Below are 20,256 nucleotides of genomic sequence, written 5' to 3'. Positions count from 1 at the left end.
TTCTAGTTGAGTTAGGAATTCCTGTTGAAGCTGACCAAAATTTCTGTGAGGAAGCATCTTCTGGAGATGCATTACATCCTGCAGTTCTCGGGGTGGATGCTAGCCTAGAAGAAGAAAAAGTTGAAGATTCTGAGCCTTCCTCTGCTGCTGACAGACCTGAGGATCCTCCTGCTGCTACAGGTTCAAATTTTGATTTCATATTTAGTGTAGATGCTTTGTTAAGGCAGCTGATACCAGGTACTTCATGATTTAACAGTATAATTAAGAAACATTCTTCTAATGGTAACTGAGGGGAAAAATGCTTATGACCCCTGAAACACTCAGCTTTGCTGTTATGTGTGGGTTTTGGACTTGACAGCAAGCCTCCAAAAGGTGGAAATTATAATCTTTAAATGAAGTTGTGTAGTACTTTTAATAAGAGGTAAAATAAATATAAATATTTGTTTTCGGGATATAATTTAACACTTGCAATTCTGATTTAGGTCAGACTAAAGTCTTAAAAGATCTGCTTCTTTTGTAACTTTGCTTGTGCTGTGGAAAGATGGTAGCATTAGTATTATTTGGGAGTCCTGATTGTGCATTTCTGTATCCTGATGTTCTGGCTATTGTCAAACTTGAGCCCTAGAATATTTGGTGTATTTGGTGCAAATTTATGGAATAACTGAAACGTTCCAGTGTCTGCCCGAATGCACGTTTTCTCTTAGACTGGGGAGTGTACATGCCATACTTTTTCAAATTAAAGTTTCATACACAAAGAGCAGACTAAATCTAAATATAATGTTGCTCTGAGATTATTCCTTAAAAATTTTAATATCCCCAGTTAATTGAGGAAACTTGTGCTGATAATTACCTAATTATTGTTCAATCAAGAAAGCTTCAAGTTATTTGGGGCAGAGCAGTTGGAGGGATTTCTAGTCCAGCATCACTGGAGAAACCCGCACGCGCCGGGTGTGCTCTGCTTGTTGGTTCTGCAGTCCCGCGTGTCCCTTTTCCACCCCGCAGTGTAACTCTCTTGGGCCAGGGTCTTCGTGCAGCTGATAACGTTTGCATGTGCATGGGTAGTGCAGGAAGGAGTTACCTCTTCCTTCTGTTTGCTTGGGTTGACATACAAATAGACCTTTAGCAGGCTGCAAGAGCTTTTTCTTGTCAGGTTGTTTTTGTCCCTGTCTGCATGGAAAGTGCATGTGTCGGTGTTTTGTTTTTTTGTGAATGGGTTGTAGCTCCTCTTAGTTAAAGAAAGCAGAAGCTCTGGTTGTCTGGTGCAGCTGAACAGCACATTTGAGTAATGTGAGCACTGGGGCAGAGCCTGCGTGATGCCCAGGAGCTGCTGCTACTCCCCATAGCAGCTCTGAGTGCAGGAGGAACTGAGAGCCTCTCCACAGGGCTTTGAAGCCAAGCAAGGGTGGAAAAAGTCCTGCTCCTTCCCGTGGCTGTAGATGCTCCTTTCCCTGTCGTAGCTGGCAGGACCGGCTTGCTGTCCAACACCTGAAACAACTGGAATTGCCCTGCAGTTGAAAGTTTAGACTGAAGCTTTTCCTGGGTAGCTGTGGTAAATCCTCACTTCACTTGAGCATGTAGGAGTTGCTGCAGGTGCCAACATCGCTCCAAACAGATGCAGCAACTGAGTTATTGTGGGGCGCAGCTGGCTGCATGTGGGGTTCATGCCTTGGAGGTGGTCATTTTGATAGTTATTGCAGGTCGTAGCTATTTTTAAAAGACAGTTTGTATTATTTCACTAAAAAGACTTGCTTTTTATTCTCTCAAATACTATTAAAAAAAAAAAGTATGCCAAAGCTTTCCACTGCAAAAGATACTGTCCTTTGGAGGTGCTTTGTGTAGGAAAACAATATGTTGAAATGCTTTTTAACTTCGGGGATCTGATATGACAAAGGTGTTGCATTTTATAAGGTGTGTGCAGATTTTCATTTAGAAGTGTAGCACACTTAAGGCTACAGGCAACAGGCTTGTTCTTCGGTTCATTTTGTGTAACCCCTGAGGATACTCCTGGAATTGTAACTTGACAAACCACAGCCTAATTTTCTGGGAAGTTGGAGTGTAAATCTTGGCTTTCTGGAAGAACATATGGTGTTAAGAGTATGGAAGAGCACTCTGAATAGTTATAGATATTCTTCAAAACTGTTGCTCTGTTAATATAGTATTAATAAGGCATCTGCTACCAATGTTTTTGTGTAATAGTATAGTAGTCACTGAATATTCTCAAAATAAAGAATATTTTACTTGGTACCATAACAAATACCTCTGTTTTGAGATTAATGGTGTAAAAAAAGACCCTCTTGGAAGAAGGGCCTTTGTGTTGTAGCTTAAGTGTAGGATGTCAGATGTCTTAAATGATTCCCCAGTGTCCTCATTTCACATTTTGCATATGATTTAACATTAATGCATATTTTGCATATGATTTAAACTTGTCCTGGTATCCGTATAGAGAGAGGGTGCAGGCGTAGCTGTGCAGTCACCTCAGAGATGCTTCTTCCCTTTTTATATGTTTTGGAATCTGGGTTTGTAATAACTATAAAAAAAAAGCATAGACCAAACAGACTTACCTCTGGTTTGCCTTATAAAAGTGTCTTTCCTCTCTGCGTTTATTGCTGGTTGGGAAAGCTCTTGCCTTTACAGGAAACGTTCTGGTGTTCACTGGCAGATACATGAAATGAAGCTAAACGAAAGCAGCAGCCGGTTTTGTTCCTTGCCTTGCTTGCTGCTGTTCGTTGTGGGGTCCAGAGGCGCTGTATGTGGGTTTTGTGCTCCTGAACCCCGGCAGGTGCTGGGCTGAGCTGCTTTTCAGCACAGGGAGTGGGGATCGTGTGCGTCTGGCAGCGTGCAGGCTGCTCTTGCATGAGGTGGGTGCTGGGATGATGCTGGTGCCCGGAGCTCAGGGAAACACGAGCCCTGCGGATGCCTCTTGCCTTCGCGGCCGCTTCTCTCCGACTGTTTTTCTTCTAACAAATATGCTGCTGAGCATTTGTAATTGGGCTTAAATTGGTGAGAATCCTGGTTGAATATTTAACAACTATAAAAGTGTAATTCCCATGGGTGTGATCTGTGGGCTAGGGAGATCTGCTGAGCTCGCCAAATGGGACCCGAGGAGTGGAGATGCAGCGACACGACGTTTGGTTTGGGGCCCAAAGCCTGCGGGCCTTGGCGTCCGCGCTGCTGCCGGCACGAGGTGCAGGAAAGGTAGTTCCCAGACACGAGCTGCCCCTGAGCACTGGCCTGCAGCTCTGCACTCTGCTCTTGTCTGGAAATGGCTTTTGGGTGTTGGATTTGTTGTCATTTAATTAGTCGTCTCATTTGTCATAAAAATGCCAGCTGTGTAATGTCATATCCAGATAGGGAAGCTAAGTGCCTTTAATTGGAAAAACACCTGAAGATTGTGCAATAAGAATTGCAGAGGGTTTTTCTTGAATGTGGCCTGAAATCAAAGTGTAAAATCTACTGTAGTTAACATTTAAAAATGATTAATGTGTGATTTTATTGACCCAGGAATCTACAGTCCCTCCATACTGTCAGAGATGGATTTCCCATAGTTAAAAGTAGATTTGTGTTTTCCTGCAGTTACTTTTGCCTTACCCAGCAGATCCTGTTTTCATGTTCTAGAGCAGACAACCCGCCTGCTTAGGCAATCGTAATACAGGCAAAATAAAGTACAAAGATGGAAGTGAAAGATGATTTTTCATATTTAGAATGGTACAGTAGTGTGAGGGCTTTTTTTTTCTCCCTCCCCCTCATAGACTTTAATCTCTCAATTAATGGGACTTCATTTTCTTTCCATGGGAGAGTATTACAAAGTGTAATAGAATAAATAACCTTATTTTTCTTCAGCATGTGGCATGAGCGAGTGAAACCTGACACTGCTAGATTTAACAAGCTTGATATCTAGGAAGAACATTATTTATAGCACTTTAAAATCAGAAAACCAAACGCAATCTCTCAAAATGTCTTCCGCAGTCTGTTGTTGTTGGGTTTGGGGCTTGCATGTGCTGTTACAAGCTGTTCTAATTTGGAGGGTTTATGTGCTTGCTGTGTTACAAAGCGTATATGTACCGGTGTTTTGAAAGGACAACGTAGTGTTGCTTGATGAAACCTAAATTCCTTTTTAAAATGTCCAAATCAAGTAATGGTATTTACCTGAAGGTAAAAATCGCGTACTGCGGTACCTTGGCTCCCTGTGGCTGGGGACAAGAACTGCTGTGCGGATGGAGCTGAAGCGGAGGCAGCAGCTTGCGGCCAGCCTGTGAGCGCGGGCCGAGGAGGCCGCCGCAGCTGCCCCGCGCTCGCTTTGCCCTCGCACCCCGCTTGGGTTTAACGGGAACTGCCTTTGCTCTCCACGGACACACCACGGAGCCGGTAGTTCTGCCGTCGGCAGCTTGAGGGTGTTGAACGGGTGCCTGGGGCCTGGTCGGGCATTCGTTTGCCTTGCGCTGACCATGCGCTTTCCTCCTTTCTTCCCTCGCGGCTTTGGCTTTCGCTTAAGCAGAAGCAGAAGACGCTTGGAGCCTGTCTGAGGGACCCGCTGTGCCTCCCGTGCCTGCGCGGGCCGGCTCCGGTGGGGGCTGCGCTCCGGGAGGCGCGATCCGACGGCTGCGTGCCGGCGCGGGCCGCGTGCTGGCGGGTGTGCGCGATGTGGGGGCCGCGTTCCCCAGCTCGGAGAACGTCCCGCCGCTCTGCCGGCGGGAAGGGTCGGCGTGGAGGACGTCCCGGATCCTCGCGGCCGCGGCGCCTCCTGAGCGCGCCCAGGTCTGCGCAGCGGCACGGGCGCTGCCGCGCGTCCTGCGTGCCCCAGGTTTGCTTGGTTATGGGTTTAGAGCTGGCCCACGCAGGAAATGGCGAGGAGAATGGGTGGAATTAGTGTCCCGAGTGCTTCTTGCAATGCCGAATAATGATTCGGGTGCCAGGGTTGCAGCTTGGAGCAGCTGTGGCTATTGAAAACCGGGGGATCTTTCTTTGTCAGTAGTTGTAGTTCTGTAGTTCTGTACCAAGCACCTATATTGCTTTTAGTTCGGTGGATTTTGGATGCAGTGAAGATGCTTGCACATTGTTCCTAGCTAAAGTAACTTGTAACTTGAGGAGATCAGTTAGGCCAGATGTTTTTGATTTCACAGCTTAAGTCTTGAAATACTGAGGTTTTGGACCAAGAAAGCAATTTTGTTACTAATGGGGTGAATAGCAACATTTGGTGAGCTGAAAAATAACAATTAAAAGTTCAGATGAGAGAAATCCAAAGAAAGAGGGAGTTGATGAGGAAGTGATCCAAAGTATAAGGCATAAGGAGTGTCAGCTGGGCTGGCTACAAGGATGCGTTTCAGACGTGAAGCGTGTGGGAATGGGTGCGTTCCTGAGCAAGTCCCGGCTCCAAAATGGGTCTCAGGCTGCAGAGACAGACTCTGCTGAACAGGCAGCATTAGGCCCCGAGGACCGACTTCATGTTTCTTGGAGTAGATGGAAATGTCACGCAGGAGCCTTCGTCACTGCGGTCCGGGACAGTGCAGTTGCTTCCAGAATACATATTGTTATTACTTTTTATTTAAGTTTGCAATTCAAGCAAAACAGCAACAAAGAAGACTGAAAGTATGGATGGAAGCATTGCAGAATGCATACTGCAGTGAGAGAATACATCAGTTGAATAAGAGATGAAGGAATAAGTTGGGCATCTGTAAATACTTCTGCAGAGAGCGGCAAATGCAGCGCGTAACAAGATCTGGTGGCTTGAAACCTTCGTTTGGGCAAGGAGGAGAGCACAGAGAATGAAGCGCCCTGCAGGGGCCAGCAGGGTGAGGCTGCGATTCCGCAGGCCGCAAGTTTCTGTGCCCCGAGAAACAACTGCAGTAGGAATAAAATGAAAGAAACATTTCAAAAATAAAAAACATTACTCCAATTGCAGCCATCTCTTGGGAATTGAGTCTGCTAAATTGTGTCACGTTGCTCTTAGATGCCTTATCACAAAGGACGAAAGCTGTGGGTTGCACAGAGCAATGAAGAAGCGAGGTTACTGATGGGGAAGAACGGACCTTGGAGTGAAAACTAAAGGAGCAGCGGCTGTTGACCTCGAGCCTGCGTGGTCAGCGCTAGCTTAGTTGTGTGCTGGATGAGCATTTTGAATTTTGGCCGCTTTCAGGTTTGGCTAACTTAAGCTTTGGTGTTTCCTGGAGACGCAGCAGATGGCAGCTCTGTCAGCAGCTTGCTGTGTGTTCAGAGGGAGCCTGGTACACGTAGGCAGCTTGTCCAGCTCGCCCTCTGAAAGGCAGAGGGCCTGAACGCCAGAGGCTGGGTCCTAATGAAGCCAAAACTATCTCAGTAGTTGTTGCTGTGTTTAGTGAACAAAAACAGTGAGTTCTGCGCTTTAAATGCCCGTGTAACTGTTTGGCCCAGGCCGTTTGCGGGGCAGAGGAGGCTCGTGGGAGGCCGTGGAGGCTCGTGGGAGGCCTCGGGTGCAGCTCTCTGCACCTTCCTGGCCCCAGGGAGTCGTGTCCTGGCGTCGTGTTACTGCAGGAGGGAATCATCTCCGTGTGCTGGCAATGGGAACGACTCCGTCCCTGCTCTGAACCTTCTGCCATTGTGTTTCCCTGCTCTGCCCTGAATCATTTCTTTTGCCTGTTGCAGTCAGTTTTCCTGTTCTTTCCTTCCCCTTTTCCCCCAGGTCTCTGCTCCTTTTGTGTTTCTAAGCTCTAGCTGATCCTGATCCTCTAGCTGATCCTGATCCTTCTAAGCTGGTCAGTTAGAAGCTATTCCCTGTATCTCCTCACGGATTGTCCATCCCAATGGAAGGCAAGTGCTCTAAGCTTGGATACAGACCTAACAGGGTCTCCTCCTAACAGGTGTATAGTCATTTCCCTTATCTTCGTAAGACTTGTACAAACCTTCAAACCCTCCTGCCCCTTTTTTGCTGCAGATGAAGGCGGTTTTTCCATTGTCCTATCACTACTAAATTGAAGCAAATTCCCTTTAGTTGTCCGAGTTCTGTATTGTGGCATTAAACGTGAGCACTCTGTGTGCCCCCGCAGGCCGCTCGTTGGTCTTGTCCCTTGCAGCCGCCGGGCACGACCGTGCGGAGCCGGCGGCTCGGCGGCCGCGGGGCAGCGCGGGAGCCGGGCGGCCGTGGGGCGGCGCGGGAGCCGGGCGGCTGCAGGGCAGCCACGGGAGCCAGGCGCACACGGCCTCCTACCCGGTGCGGCGCCACCCGCGCCTCCTGTGGCTCCCGCTCCCCATGAGACCCCCAGGCAGCACATTCCCCCACGGGGCAGCGCCTTCTCCCCCAGGTTGACACCTTCTGTTTTACGTTCTTTTTCATCAGGCTTTAACTGGGGATCGTGCTTTGCCCAGCCCGGCGTGCGGGATTACAGCCCCTGAATGCTGTGCCATAGGGCAGCTTCGCTGTTGCCCCCTCAATGACTGAGTCTTGTTTCTTTTACATAACATACTAGTTAAATCTGAATATAGGTTGCATGCAGTTTGCTAGGATGCTTTACCTCTCTGACATAACCTTTCTATATGCAGCTCAATAGAATTTACCAATTTTGTTGCTATACCCTAAAAATTTCTCAACAAGCTGTCCTGTGTTCTTCTACCAGACTTATCTTGGCACTATCTTCAATTCTCACTTTTACTTATTCCTATGTGTATAAAGTTGCAGGAAATCTTTACTGCAGTTGTTTGAAATGTTTTTGGGTCCTTTTGTGCTCCTCGTTTTCAGTTACTCCTAATTAATGTCTAATTGTATTTAACACTCTATGTACTTCTGGTTTTGCCTCAGTGTTGCTAAGGCTGCTCTTTTCATTAAATGCATCCTCTTTCTTAACCTCCTGAGTTTGGTAGTACTTAAAAAACTGGAAATATGCTAGCTTTAGCAGAGCAAATAAAAAGATTGGAGCTTTTCGTATGATCCCATTTTCCTTTGTTTGGCAATTTATGTTGGCGAGGAGGGAAAGCCATGTGTGTAGTAGTGATGGATAATTGTGTGGATCTCTTTAACTGGGATATGTCCCTGTTCTCCAATTTATGTATCTCCGCAGATGCGTCTGATAAAGATACTGGTAACAGGAACATCTGATTTACTCCTAGATCAAAATGGTTCTTTTGTGTTTTTCTTAGTAAAAACATGAGTAAAAATTTTGGGAATGCTGGATGAAGGAATGGGAATGTACCAGGACAAGCTTGGGTATCTTGCTGCCATGCTCAGAAGTGCTCTAAAAGCAGTGCCTTAAATTTGTTCGTTTTGAGTCTGAAGATTTTTTTGTGTGCCATTTTTGCTGAGAAACTACCTAATTACAAAATCTCTCCCATGAGACTGAACAGTTGCAAGTAGTTTGCCTTAATTTTGTTCTTTTGTTGCTGCTGGAACATTGCAGTTGACTTTAAATTTTACTTGGAAGAGGTACTCCTGCCATATTTGTGTAATATTCCCATATTCTTGAAGAAATCAGCCTCTTGTGCGAGGATAGGGCACCCAGAAAGCAGATAAGGTAGTTACAAGTACAGAAGCAAGAGGGGTGTTTTTGGAAACTGTGCTCACCAAAGAAGTAGGTAGTTAAAAATACTGAACAGAATGTGATCTTCAGGGAGTGTTCAGACTGTCCCATCTTTGTGTAAATCACGCTGTGGGTAGCGTGGCAGGTGGTCCCGCTCAGTGTTGCCCAAGGAGCTTAATGAACAAAAATTTGACAGTAACTCGTTCGTACGAAACACACCAAGAAACGCGGACATCTTGGCAAGACTTGTAGTAATGTACGTAGGACAAGCTTAGTTTTCCAGTACCTGAGCTATTTACCTTAAAGGCAGATATGTACCATTAGAATTTTATTTTTAGTAGTTTGTAGTTAACGTAGCTTTTGTAGTTAACTTAGGTTTGAATACATGTCTCTTGTTTTTTCTTTTTTTTTTTTTAGTTTAGGTAACAGTTTGATAAATATAGCAAATGCATGGGGGAAATTATCTGTTTTGTTCCTACAGTAACAAAACCTTTTAGGAGAGCACATTTTCTTGCATCAAAAGCTGCAGCTGTTGATCAAGATCACAAGTTTAGATGCAAGTTCTTGGACTGTTTAAAATCCTTCCGCAAAGCCAAGTTATTGCATTATCACATGAAATATTTTCATGGAGTGGACAAGGCTGCAGAATCACGGCAGAACCCAGTAAAAAGAAATATTCAAACTAGAAGTTCTTTGGCTTCTGAAAGAGCTAATCAAGAGAGGTCTAAAAGAGGACGGACTACAGCCGGTTCAATGTGTAAGTATTTTGAGTATTTTGCTCATCTGTTCTCTCTCTCTCTCTCTCTCTCTCTCTCTCTCTCTCTCTCTCTCTCTCTGTCTCTCTCTCTCTCTCTCTCTCTCTCTCTCCTCTTTTTTTTTTCTTTTTTCATCAGTAGGCAGAAGGAGCAGCAGTCACTCACTTTCTTCCATTGCATGTCAGGCCAAAGGAGTCTCTTTAGGACTCCGTCTTCTGCATTTCATCTGTTTTCAACAGTTCTTTATTTTAGAGAAGGAGAAACATAATGATATTTTTACACACATTTTAGAAAAGGAAAAATTTAAGAGGTTCTTTCCCTTAGCTTATATACTCTTGTAGAACCCAAATATTAAACCTTTATTCCTTTTTCAAAATTACATAATTCACTGAGCTTCTGACCTTTGATTTTTGCTTGGCAAGTGCCTAACTAGTATAGTTAGTACAGAAAAAAGGACAGAGCAACTCAATTTACGAATTTACGTTTTATTTCTTTCTTGATCTTCACATTGCATGGTCTGACTTCATGATAATATTCATCTAGAAAGCTGGTGCTGATTTCTCCAGTATTTACAGCTCTTGCTGCTGGACCTCCCATGCAGCAGTAGCAATTTGTTGCAGGATCCTCATGGAACTAGTGAGTAGTGGAAACAAAATAATCTCAGTGGTTTAAAAAAAAGAAGAAAACTCTTATGTTTATAACTGCTTTGCAGCGTTGAGAATCATCTTGGTCAACTCCTGCTTCTCTGTTTGGCCCTCTGAAGTGCCTGTTTTCTTCGTCTTGCATAACCTCCAGGTGACGGTCTGGGCTTACCTGTGAACGAAGCATTGCTGCTGACAACTCGAATCAGTGCTTTGCTCCTGGCAACTTGTTTCTTTTCATGCTGCAGTTCCATATGAATTGTGGCATCTTTTTTTGTCTTCTAGTTGAGACCATTTTACAAAATCTGACTGCTGCTTTTCTGAAATCCTTTTACCTGCACACGCTGCTTAATGCCTTTGCATTTGGTCTTTCATTAATATTCTCTGTAGATACTTAGACTCTTAGCAATCTCACAGCTCATTCGCTGAGCCGTAGGTCACTAGAGCACAACATGCCTGGCCTAACTTTGCTTCCTGTCTTATCTGTCCTTTCTGACATGTCCAACGAATCCTTTGTTCATTTGAGATGCTACTGCCCTTTTCTAATAGATGGACTAAATTGATATCCTATTACTGCATGTAAACCTCTCTATACCAGCTGCTTGAGTAACTCCAAGTCATGCCAAAGCACTGTTCAGTTAAGCAGAAGCCTGTTTTCTTTGTGTGCTGGGGTGTGCCAGCTTGTGTGCAGCCCACTTTGCGTGCAGCTTTAACAAAGCTGAAATGCTGCCTAGGGCAGCTCGACGAAGAGCGGCTCATGGCGCTGCACAGTGATCAAATGGGCTGCCTGCCCACCACGGGCTTCTCCTTAGCACATCTCTGGTCTGCTTTCTGCGACACTGCTTCATTACTCCAGTTAGAGGATTTATTTTGCTGTGATGGTCTCGCGTGTTCAGAGCAGTGGTTCAAGCTCCTGGCCCTCACGCCTGCCCTTTCCCCCAGCTCCGCAGCGCTGGTTTGGCATCGTCGCCTTGGCCAGGACCGGTGCTTCCTTGGACGCTTCCCTCCCACCGCCTTCCTTCCCCACTCCGTGTGGGGTCACTTTTAACCCGAACTGTTCTGGTGCTGCCCTTGTCTGCAAGTAGCTTTCAGCACAACCAAGGGGCGAAGGGGTGAATGGGGGTGCAGGAGGTAGAACATCGGGGCTGCAAGTCACTTTCTTGGCTGAGCCTGCTGCTGCAGAGCTGCCACCAGCTTTGCGTTGAGAGGAAAAGCTAATGTCACTGTAACACTGCCCATCATACAGCTCTGTCGTTAAAGCCATCTGTTCTTTAACTCAGTGTGCTCTTCATTATTCTAATTTTTGCTGGACTGGTACCACAACTGATGTAGAAAAGTGTGTGCTGCCTCCTTGGGCTTGTGCTTTTACTTTGACTTTACATACTGTTGCATTTGGGGTTTTGTTTTCCTGTCCTTTCTCAAGGTTCTCTTATGTTCCTAATTACATACCTAGGAAGGTAACCTGTAAGCAAGGTTCTGATTATGCCCACTGAACATTTTTGTTATCTTTTTGAAAAGGTATTTCAGGTTGTGCTGCTTAATGAGGATACAGGCTTTCAAATATATAATTAAACATGGTACATGGTGGGTTTACTCATATTTGCAATGGGTTTTGTGAGTCTAATGGGGAAAAAAAAAGTCCTGATCAACTTGTCCTTCAAGTTTAAATGAACTTATTAAAAGCATTATATGTTTTTATGCAGGTGTCTTGAAAAAAATTTTGCTACAAGGTACATCTTAGTGCTTAAGTTAGCAAAAACTTCCAACTGAGAAAAGACAAAAAATGAGTCTTTTTTTTTTTTTTTTGCCATGAACTTGGAGATGCTCTGGCTTTAGATTCACAAGATTCACAATCACAAGATTATTTCCGAGTTTTAGAATTCTTTACTGCTTCTTCTAGATTAAATTTTAAAAAGTGTGTGTGTGGGGGGGAAACTATTGACTAAATCTAATGTGAAACTGCCTAGTTTTCCTTACGTTGCAGGAAATTATGCAATACTCCATTTGAAACACTTTATTCTTTCTTTCCTGATTAAAGTTCTGACAAACTGAAAAGAAGGTAGATGTATCTGTTCTTCATTGACTATGCCGTGACAGGTGAGAAAGAACAGAAATCAAGGATAGTTGCCCTGCGCTCGAATGGAGACTGAAGATGCGGTATCTGAACGGGGGCGAGTTTTGCCGCTTGGTATTGTCCTCAAAACCTTGAGCTGCCAAAGTTAATTTGGAACCAGTTTGCCCTGTCTTGCCCCATGTTTTGCCCCACGTTCCCAAACTTGTTAGGAAGTACTTAGGACTTAGCGTTCATCTGTCGTGTACCGTGGGAAGACCTTTTGGCTCAGTATGAACTGAGAAGTGTTCTGTAGACTGATCTTACATGTCCTGAGGCGGGCTCAGAATGTGGACGCCCTCTTTAAAAACAACCAGCCTCCCTTCGTAGCCCTCTGGATAATCCTTCCTGCAGGAACCCAAGTTAGTCCTCTTGATAAAGTGGTATCTGCTGGAGGAATGTTATCTGAGTGTGAAAAATCTCTACAGAGAAATCATGCTGGTCAAGTCTTGAAGCTCATTTGAAGTGAAAAATTACCTGTGCAAAGTCCTTTAATCTGCTAAAATATGATACTTCTTTCATCTTTCTACTGGTTCAGAGATTTTAGAAATTATCTTCCAAACCTCCCTGAGGTGGATGTATGATAACTACTTCAGACAAGGAGATGATGTTTGTCCTCAACCAGTGCCGCCTTTTAGAGCCGTCCTTTTGTTTGCATTGATTATAGGCTTCCGATTGAGAGTATTCCTGGGATGTGCGAGAATGAACGTCTGCTTCCGGGAACTTGCACAGCAATGTAACTTGGTAAAGTTGCTTCCATGCCATGATGTAGGAGGAAAGGAGAAATTAAACTTGGATCCAGCTTATATTTTGTTTTCCATATGGATTTGCTTTGTCCTACAAGGTCTTTAAGAAGACAGGCTAAGCCTAACCTGAAGATTTGACTTTCCAGCCCTGGTTATAACACTGGTTACGTGTTTGCCTTTTTTCTCAGAGACAGTCTTGCAAAGCAGTTGATCTACTGCATGAAGTTAGGTTACTGGAGTAATCTAAATGATTATGTTCCCTTGTGATAACATTCCTTCCTTTTTTTTTCCAGGCAGCTGAAGTTCTTCTAAGGCAATGCGTGCTTCCAGAGAACGCCTTCAAACAGAACTCCATTTTCAATCATTTCATTGAACTTATTTTCCTAGTTTACAAGTACATAAAATGGCTTTCTGGGCTTAAAATATTGTAAGGGGAGAAAAACAGCCTATGAAACTACCTGTATGTTGCTAATACGTTTTTACTTACTCCAAGGAAAGCATAAGCAATAGAGATGTTGGCACAATGTAGCTGCCATGAGTTGCCCAACTGGCAAAAGAAAAGAAAAGAAAAGAAACGCTACCTTTATCAGGCAGTCCCATTTCTGCAGAAATGGGCTTTGGTGAAAATTCTCTGTCCAGCTGTAGCTGCTGCAAAGATCAAGGGACTAGAGGCAACTGGTTGTTACTAAAATTGTTACAAAGACCTCTCTCTTCTTGAGGTTCTGACGGAACTTGGGTGGGCGAGAACCAAAGAGACGTTCATTTGAGGGCCTGTAGATGTCTGGATCTTTGAGCTTCTTTTGCCTGAAGAGATTCACTTGGTTCTGAAAGCTCATTGCTGAGGCATCTTAATAGACTTCATTTCAGTTTCAGCATGAAATCTTTGTCAGGCCAAAGCACTTCATTTCTTGCTGGACTCTGCTGTCTAGGACTCTTTCCTTCTATTTGCAGTTGTCTTCAGCTCCTGCTCAGGGTGATGCAGTTAGAGGTGGCCAAATGAAAATCCTGTGAGCACTTCAGACAGGAAAGGACCCTTTTCAATGGCCTCAAGTATTGCGGGCCAGCAACAAGTCCGCATGGCTCGGGGTCTGATGCCAGATCCCTGAATGTCGGGGCTCTTCCCTGCTGTAGCCGCCTGTCCTACGCGTCACACAGCCTTAGCTTCTGTCATCATCTTTTTCCCCACGTCCAGGAGTAATTCTGTAGAAAGATTTGCTAGCTGCTAGAAGAAATAGGTAAGATGAGAATTATTTAGCTTAGCGTTATCGAAGTGGTGGCCCAGACGAAGCTGAGCCTGTGTATCACACTTTATTTCATCCAATAATCTTCAACTCCTGCATCTCAGTTGCAGAGGTGGTGTTTGTCGCATGCATTTAAAAACTGCTGTTCCTTAAATGTGCAGAGCTTCTGTAGGCACTTGAATTAGCTTCATTAAAAGGACATTTTTGAGAACAGGCTGTGATTTCTGCTCAGTAGTTAAGAAAAAATAAGAGATTCTTTTGTTATATAAAATAGTCCAAATGCTTCTGCCAAACTGAACTGTTTCTGTTTCCCTCTTCTGTTTCCCACCTTAGTTGTTTCCCTACATTATGTCAGGAGGAGCAAAGTTTCTGGGGAATGCGTTTGTATCCTCTGTGTTTCAGAAAAACAAAACCCACGTTCCAGTTTTTAGTGTCTGATTTAACGATCATCTGCTTCAGGTTTTCCAGTTCAAGCTGCTGGGCTTGTAAACTGAGCAGTGTATCTCACCAGGGACCCTCCCTACAGGCAACAAGAACTGCTGCTGGCAAAGTAGTTTTACATTTTGAAAGCATTTAAAGTTTGGACCTCATCTGTATTCTCTTGTAGATGCTCCTCTACATGTAGCCTTAAGACGTACACCATATAGAGATGAAAAAATAGAAAAGAGAAGAACTTCAACTCCTGTAAATGCATTAAATAATCACCGGCATTCTGTCAGAGAACAAACCAAGAACCACGTAGAGAAAGTGCTCCGGAAGCCTCAAGAAAAAGAAAGAGTTGAAAATGGTAGGCATTTAGTATGCAGTGAGCTCTTGGAAAAGCCTTAGGCATAATGAGGAGCCAGTCAGTGTTGATACAAAACAGTCTGCTGCTTTCAGACACTGCAGGTTTTCCTGGTTGTACAATAAAGTTATATAAGTCACTTTTTCCTCTTTGCGTTTCAAATGAAGACTCAATGAATTTTAAATTTTCTTATTATAATTGCTTCAGGGTTCATTTTTAGGTTTATGGTAAATATTTTAATATTTTTTGCATCCTAAAAATATTATTATATAAAACGAGTAAGAATCTTTCCATGCCCTTTTGCTTGATACGTGCATCTTATTGCTGTCAGTTCTTCAGCTGTCCATAGTTTTCCACCATTAAGTGTTTTAACTACTCCTGAGTGCTGAGAAACAGAAACTTATGAAAGCAGAAAGATTTTATGACTCTTTATTCACTTACCTGGTGAGAGTTTGAGCTGTAAGGATGAAGAAAATGCTTAAAAAATAGTTACTGATGAGATGAGCTGATTTAAAGAATTGCTTGAGGAGTTTATCTGACTTGGTAGTCATTTAATGGTTCTGTTGGTCAAAGGAGGCAGCCAGGACTTCAGTGGGAAGCCAGTATTTACTCCTGGACATCTTGGGTAGTTTGAGAACAAGATCTATTGATGTTTTCAGTGCTCTGAAGCCATGGGATGTGTCTCTTGTGAGAACCAGACATAAAGATTAGAATGAATTTCCCCCATGTGGGTGCTGGGAGGAATGTGGGGCTGAGGGGCCGTCGCGGGTTCCGTGGGGCCCGGCTGTGAGGGCGGGTGTTTGTGGCATTGGGTAGGGGAGCTTCTCTCTGGTCACAGGAATCCACAGGGATGTTCCTCACTGCGCAGCCTGCTTGTCTGGCCTCCTTTGAGGGAGAACCTCTAGACTTAAGTGTTTGCAGGGAAAGCTCCTGCTCTGGTGGTTTTGGAAGGTCCATTTCATCATACTCTGGATTTTTCTTTTAATTTTTTTTTTGAGGGGAGAATTGCGTTAATGATACCATGTGCTGTTAAGATAGCAGCTCTGTGCTGAATTCACAAGTACTTGTCCTTATGGTTTTAAAACCCATTCCAACTCTGTCAGGAAAAAATATTGTCCCGTGTGTTTTACTGTCTATGACATATATGGATAGTGATAACAGTAGCATTTTCTGCACTTGGGGGACTCTCAGGTGATCCAAGCAAGCAAAGTGAAAAGCAACAAACATTTCCCACCCACATTTATCTCAAATATTCCCCACTTGCCCTCGTGCTGGACAGATGGAAGGACAGAGCCGACCCGCGCAGCGGTGTGCGAGCAGGGCGAAGGCAGCAGTGCCCGGGGGATCCTTTCCTCGCTGGCACAGGCCTGTCCCGCTCTGCGGCCCCTCCCCGCCTAGTTTCCTTGGTCCGCAGCCCCTCCTGGGGGGCCGCGTGCCCGGGGCGGCTGCTGCCCCCGGAGGGTCCCTGGGGCGGCCCAGGGCAGGGCCGGCGCTGCCCGCAGTGCCCTCCCCTCCTTGCCACCCGCCTTCCCCTTCTGTCATCGCAGCACGTGCGCAGGGCCCTAGGGACGCACGGATACAGAGCTGAAGCTCTCTCGAGTCATAGGTTTTGAACGCGATAGGTTGCTAATAACATATTGTAGGAGACGAATGTGTAAATACATGAGTTTTGTGCAAAAAAAAATACATTAATTTGTTTCCTGAGTGCATTAGCAGTTGCAGATTATTTAGAGGTTTTTGGATGGTTTGAATAGGAGGCTGCTGACAGCGTAGTATCTGTAGATGGGTTATGTGAATAATCAGACATGGAAATAGCTTTAGAAGCGACGATGTGAGTGGCCTGATCAGCCAAGCACTCCAAATGACCGAGCGCAGGGCCCTTCGGAGATGCAGAGCTGCCTTCCACGACGCCGAGCGGGAGCAGTGCCGCTGAGCTGCTGCGGGGTGCCCGGGAAGGCAGCTGCGGAGAACGAGACCAAGCACAGGGGCTGCCACAAGGCAGGGCGGAAAGGGAGCGCTTGGCCCTGGCGCTCAGTTGTGCCACGCAGCGGATGGGCTGGGGGCGACCCAAAAATCCTCCCGCGGCAGGAAGAGCTCTGTGTTCCTAGAAGGATATGCTGGGAAAGAGGTGGAGAGAGAAGAGCAGGTGCTGCCAGCTAAAGCAGTTGTTTTGGTGGTGCTTTGTTCTCCATGGAAAGAAGTATTCTGAATATTCTACTGGTTGAAGAACTGGGCTAGTATTGGGGTGGTTGGGGTTTTGTGTGTGTGTCTGGTTGTGGATTTTTTTTTTTTTTTTTTTTTTTTTTTTTTTTTTTTTTTTTTTTTTTTTTTTTTTTTTTTTTTTTTTTTTTTTTTTTTTTTTTTGTGCCTTTTTTTTGTTTTCCAGACTTGCATCATGGTGCTAATGAAATTGCTTATGTTCAGCCAAACTTCAATTTTCTGATTATAAAATGAATGCAACAAATTCCTCTCTATCTTTTGGAATAATCTCTTAAGGCTGAAACTCTCTTGCTACCTAAGTACTGAGGCCAAGGACCACTGATCAGCTGGCTTTGCCCGAGTACTGTTGCAGTGTATGTGTGGGACGTTGACATTAGCACTTAAAAAAGACCATTCCCATCAACTGGGAATTTTTGCTCCCTTTTGTAGTGAATGGTCTAAAGTGTTAAAATATAATTAGATGTGTATATGTCTTTAAAATAGGAGTATTATCTTATTTCAGCTGTTAAAGAACAGGAGAAGAGCAAAGAGAGAAAATCCAAAGACTATGGAAGGTCCAAATCGAAGAAAAAGAAAAAAAAGAAAAGGAAAATTAAGCCTGGTAAGGGTCTTTTCTGTTCTTCAGAGGAATGTGGCTTCCTTGCTTTGTTTCGCTTGTTACTGATTGCAAACCCTAAGATCAGGCATTTCAGATGAGACTGTTTCCTGCAGTTAATCTTTTGGTCCCGATTCCGTTAAGTGGTTAGCATTACATTGTGATTGGCAAGATAACTGCTCTTAGTTGAGGTGCTTCACGGACATCCAGCGTGTGCAGATGACAGTGGCACAGAGTGAGTCGAGGTGCGAAACGGATGCCACGGAGTTGCAGAATGGCCGAGGTTGGAAAGGGCCTCTCGAGTCCAGTGCATTTAGAGCCCCCTGCCCAGGCCCCCTCCCAGCAGCTGTGAATCTCTCTGAGGAAGGAGGCTGCGGGACCCCCTGGGCAGCCCGTGCCGGGGCTCTGTCACCCTCTCAGCAAGGAAGTTCTTCCTCAGGGTCAGACAGAACTTCTGTGTTTCAGTTCGTGCCTCTTGCCTCTCATCCAGGATTTTAACCAGAGTTACATTTGAAATCATGGGCTGGTAACTTTTCATTTTTTAGCCAAAGCAGCCAAAGGGAATTATATTTCCCACAGTGCTGGTGAATTCAGTCTAGCCGTTCTCAACTTACTGGATTCAGTGAATCCCACAAAATCACAGGCAGGGATACCTGGTTTTCACCATCAGTGCTTGGACTTGGAAGAGTGTTTCTGAGTATCTGGTCAGGGCGGGAAAGGGTTGATTTACTCTTCGTGTAGGAGGAAAAAGAGGTGAAGAGTTTTCAAGGGGTTATCAGGACAACACAGTGTTGATGTTGCTGCCTCTGCCTGTATCCCAGGCAATTTGGATTTTCTTATAAAATAACTGTGTTAATTGAGCAACTTTCTATGGGACAAACTATACCAGGCTTGCCTTTACCCTTTAATGCAAACTTGCAGCCCTTTTGCTATTGACAGATCTTTTCTAATGTGCCTCAGGCTAGCTGTGGCAAAATCTATTCTTTGAACTTCAGCAGTGGAGGTGCTTCTTGGGGCTGGAATTGTCCTTCCTCTTAAGTAGCAGCCTTGCTGCTGGGGGGTCTGTTCACCAGGACCATCTGAAATGCCTGCGGACGGGTACAGTTAGCTCAACACAGCCTTGTGCCTGTGCTCTAGCCTGCTTCTTCAAACGTTTATTCCTTCAGCAGCGAAGGATGGCTGCCCTGCGTAAGGTTTTCTAGATCAGACAATCTCTTTCCTCTGGAAGGTTTAGAAAAGTCTTTTCGGGAGCATAAGGAAGTCCTAGAGTCTTAACAAACCGGCAATGACCTGGACGAATTGAACATGCCTCTTGTGTACGTGCCTGGTGCTACTTCTTTTCTTCTGTCTCTTTTCAAAGACAAGCTTGCAATAATAATATTTCTCACAATTTTGCAGAATACTCTGGAAGCGAAGAAAGCACAGACGTTTCACAGGAGCTTTCTCCAGAAAAAGCAGTTGTCCCAAAATACAGTTGTGCAAATAAATCGCCTGCCCACCCAAGCACGCTGCTGCCGTGTTCTGACTCCGCACAGCGCAGAGGGAAATCCAAGACAAACGGTGAGAAGACTCCTGTAGGTGCTTTGCTAGCACCTTTTGCTAGTAGTTCCTTATCAGTAGATGTGTGAGAGGGCTAGTAGCGCCGGAAATATGTATAAATTGGTGCTTCTGAAATGAATTTTGGCTGTTCTTATGCAGGAATCTTTATTTCAATTCCCCTAACTGAAGAAGTTGAACTAAATTAGCGTGCCAGAACTGTGTGCTGCTGCTTTTTTCTGCAATACATTCAAAGTTAAAAAAATAGGTTTTATACGTATCTTTAAACAGAATGTGTTGCTTTTGAAACACCACAGGATGTGGTTACATGTAATTGCATAGGTACAGCATTTTACATGGGTGTAATAAAGGGCTTTCTGAGCTTTGTGATAGTCAGGAGCTGTTGAACAGATATTTTATTATTTCTTCATATATTTCATACAAAGCTCACATAAAATATGGACACTGTGTTCCAGCCTTCATAATGTTGGAATGTCAAGTTTGCAAAATTTGAGTAAGATGGAAATGTTATATATGGTTATATATGGTTATATATGGGAAACATTGCTTGCCTAACTGTGCAGTTATGGTGTTGGGAACCACTTAGGTGTGTGTTTTTTTGTTTTTGTGAGGGTTTGTTGTTGTTGATGTGGAGGTTTTTATTGTTCTGTATTATATAAGGTATTTCAGTTAATTCTGCTATATGGGAAAAGGAAAAAATCATAAATGACTTAAATGAACTTGGTAATCACTTTTTAAAACATTTCATAAGTCTGTGCTCAGTCACATTATTTGGAGCATACAGACGGTGGAATAAATTTAGCACCAAAGTAAATGAGACTTGCTATGAGTATTAATGAAACTCTTGCATTATACTAAAGTATGGTGTGACTAACCTGTCCTTTCCAGCAACCTTCTGGAAGGAGTGCTGTGTCTCCCAGGTTGAATAAAACTTTTAATAAATAATTCTACAACAGTCTCACGAACATTTATCTTTCAGGTGTGTGCTTTTAACTTAAAAAAGCTTGTTCTGGATAAACAGTGCAGTAGAATTGTTTTGCACAGTCTAAGCTTGTGAGTTTTCCTGAAAACTTCGAGCTCTTCAGCTGAATTTCCAGGGCTTCCCAGAGAACTTCACAATCCAG

General features: G+C 44.3%; 1 protein-coding gene across 3 annotated transcripts in view; it reads left to right on the top strand.

The window, feature by feature from the left end:
• The window catches only part of PHF20 (PHD finger protein 20), a 55,654-nt gene that overhangs the window by 21,699 nt on the left and 13,699 nt on the right, over window positions 1-20,256 (top strand). The window contains exons 9-13 of one of the 3 annotated variants that reach the window (XM_026037291.1): window positions 7-180; window positions 8,965-9,240; window positions 14,584-14,763; window positions 17,483-17,581; window positions 18,974-19,135. In XM_026037291.1, the coding sequence (XP_025893076.1) occupies window positions 7-180; window positions 8,965-9,240; window positions 14,584-14,763; window positions 17,483-17,581; window positions 18,974-19,135 (891 nt within the window). The remainder of the gene's footprint in view (window positions 1-6; window positions 181-8,964; window positions 9,241-14,583; window positions 14,764-17,482; window positions 17,582-18,973; window positions 19,136-20,256) is intronic. The other 2 variants (XM_026037292.1, XM_026037293.1) reach the window with 2 other exon arrangements.

Source organism: Nothoprocta perdicaria, unplaced genomic scaffold, assembly GCF_003342845.1.
Source record: "Nothoprocta perdicaria isolate Ctin4 unplaced genomic scaffold, notPer1 scaffold_196, whole genome shotgun sequence".
Taxonomy (NCBI): Eukaryota; Metazoa; Chordata; class Aves; order Tinamiformes; family Tinamidae; genus Nothoprocta; species Nothoprocta perdicaria.
Note: the sequence above shows the minus strand (reverse complement) of the source record. Positions and strands in the feature narration are given on the sequence as shown.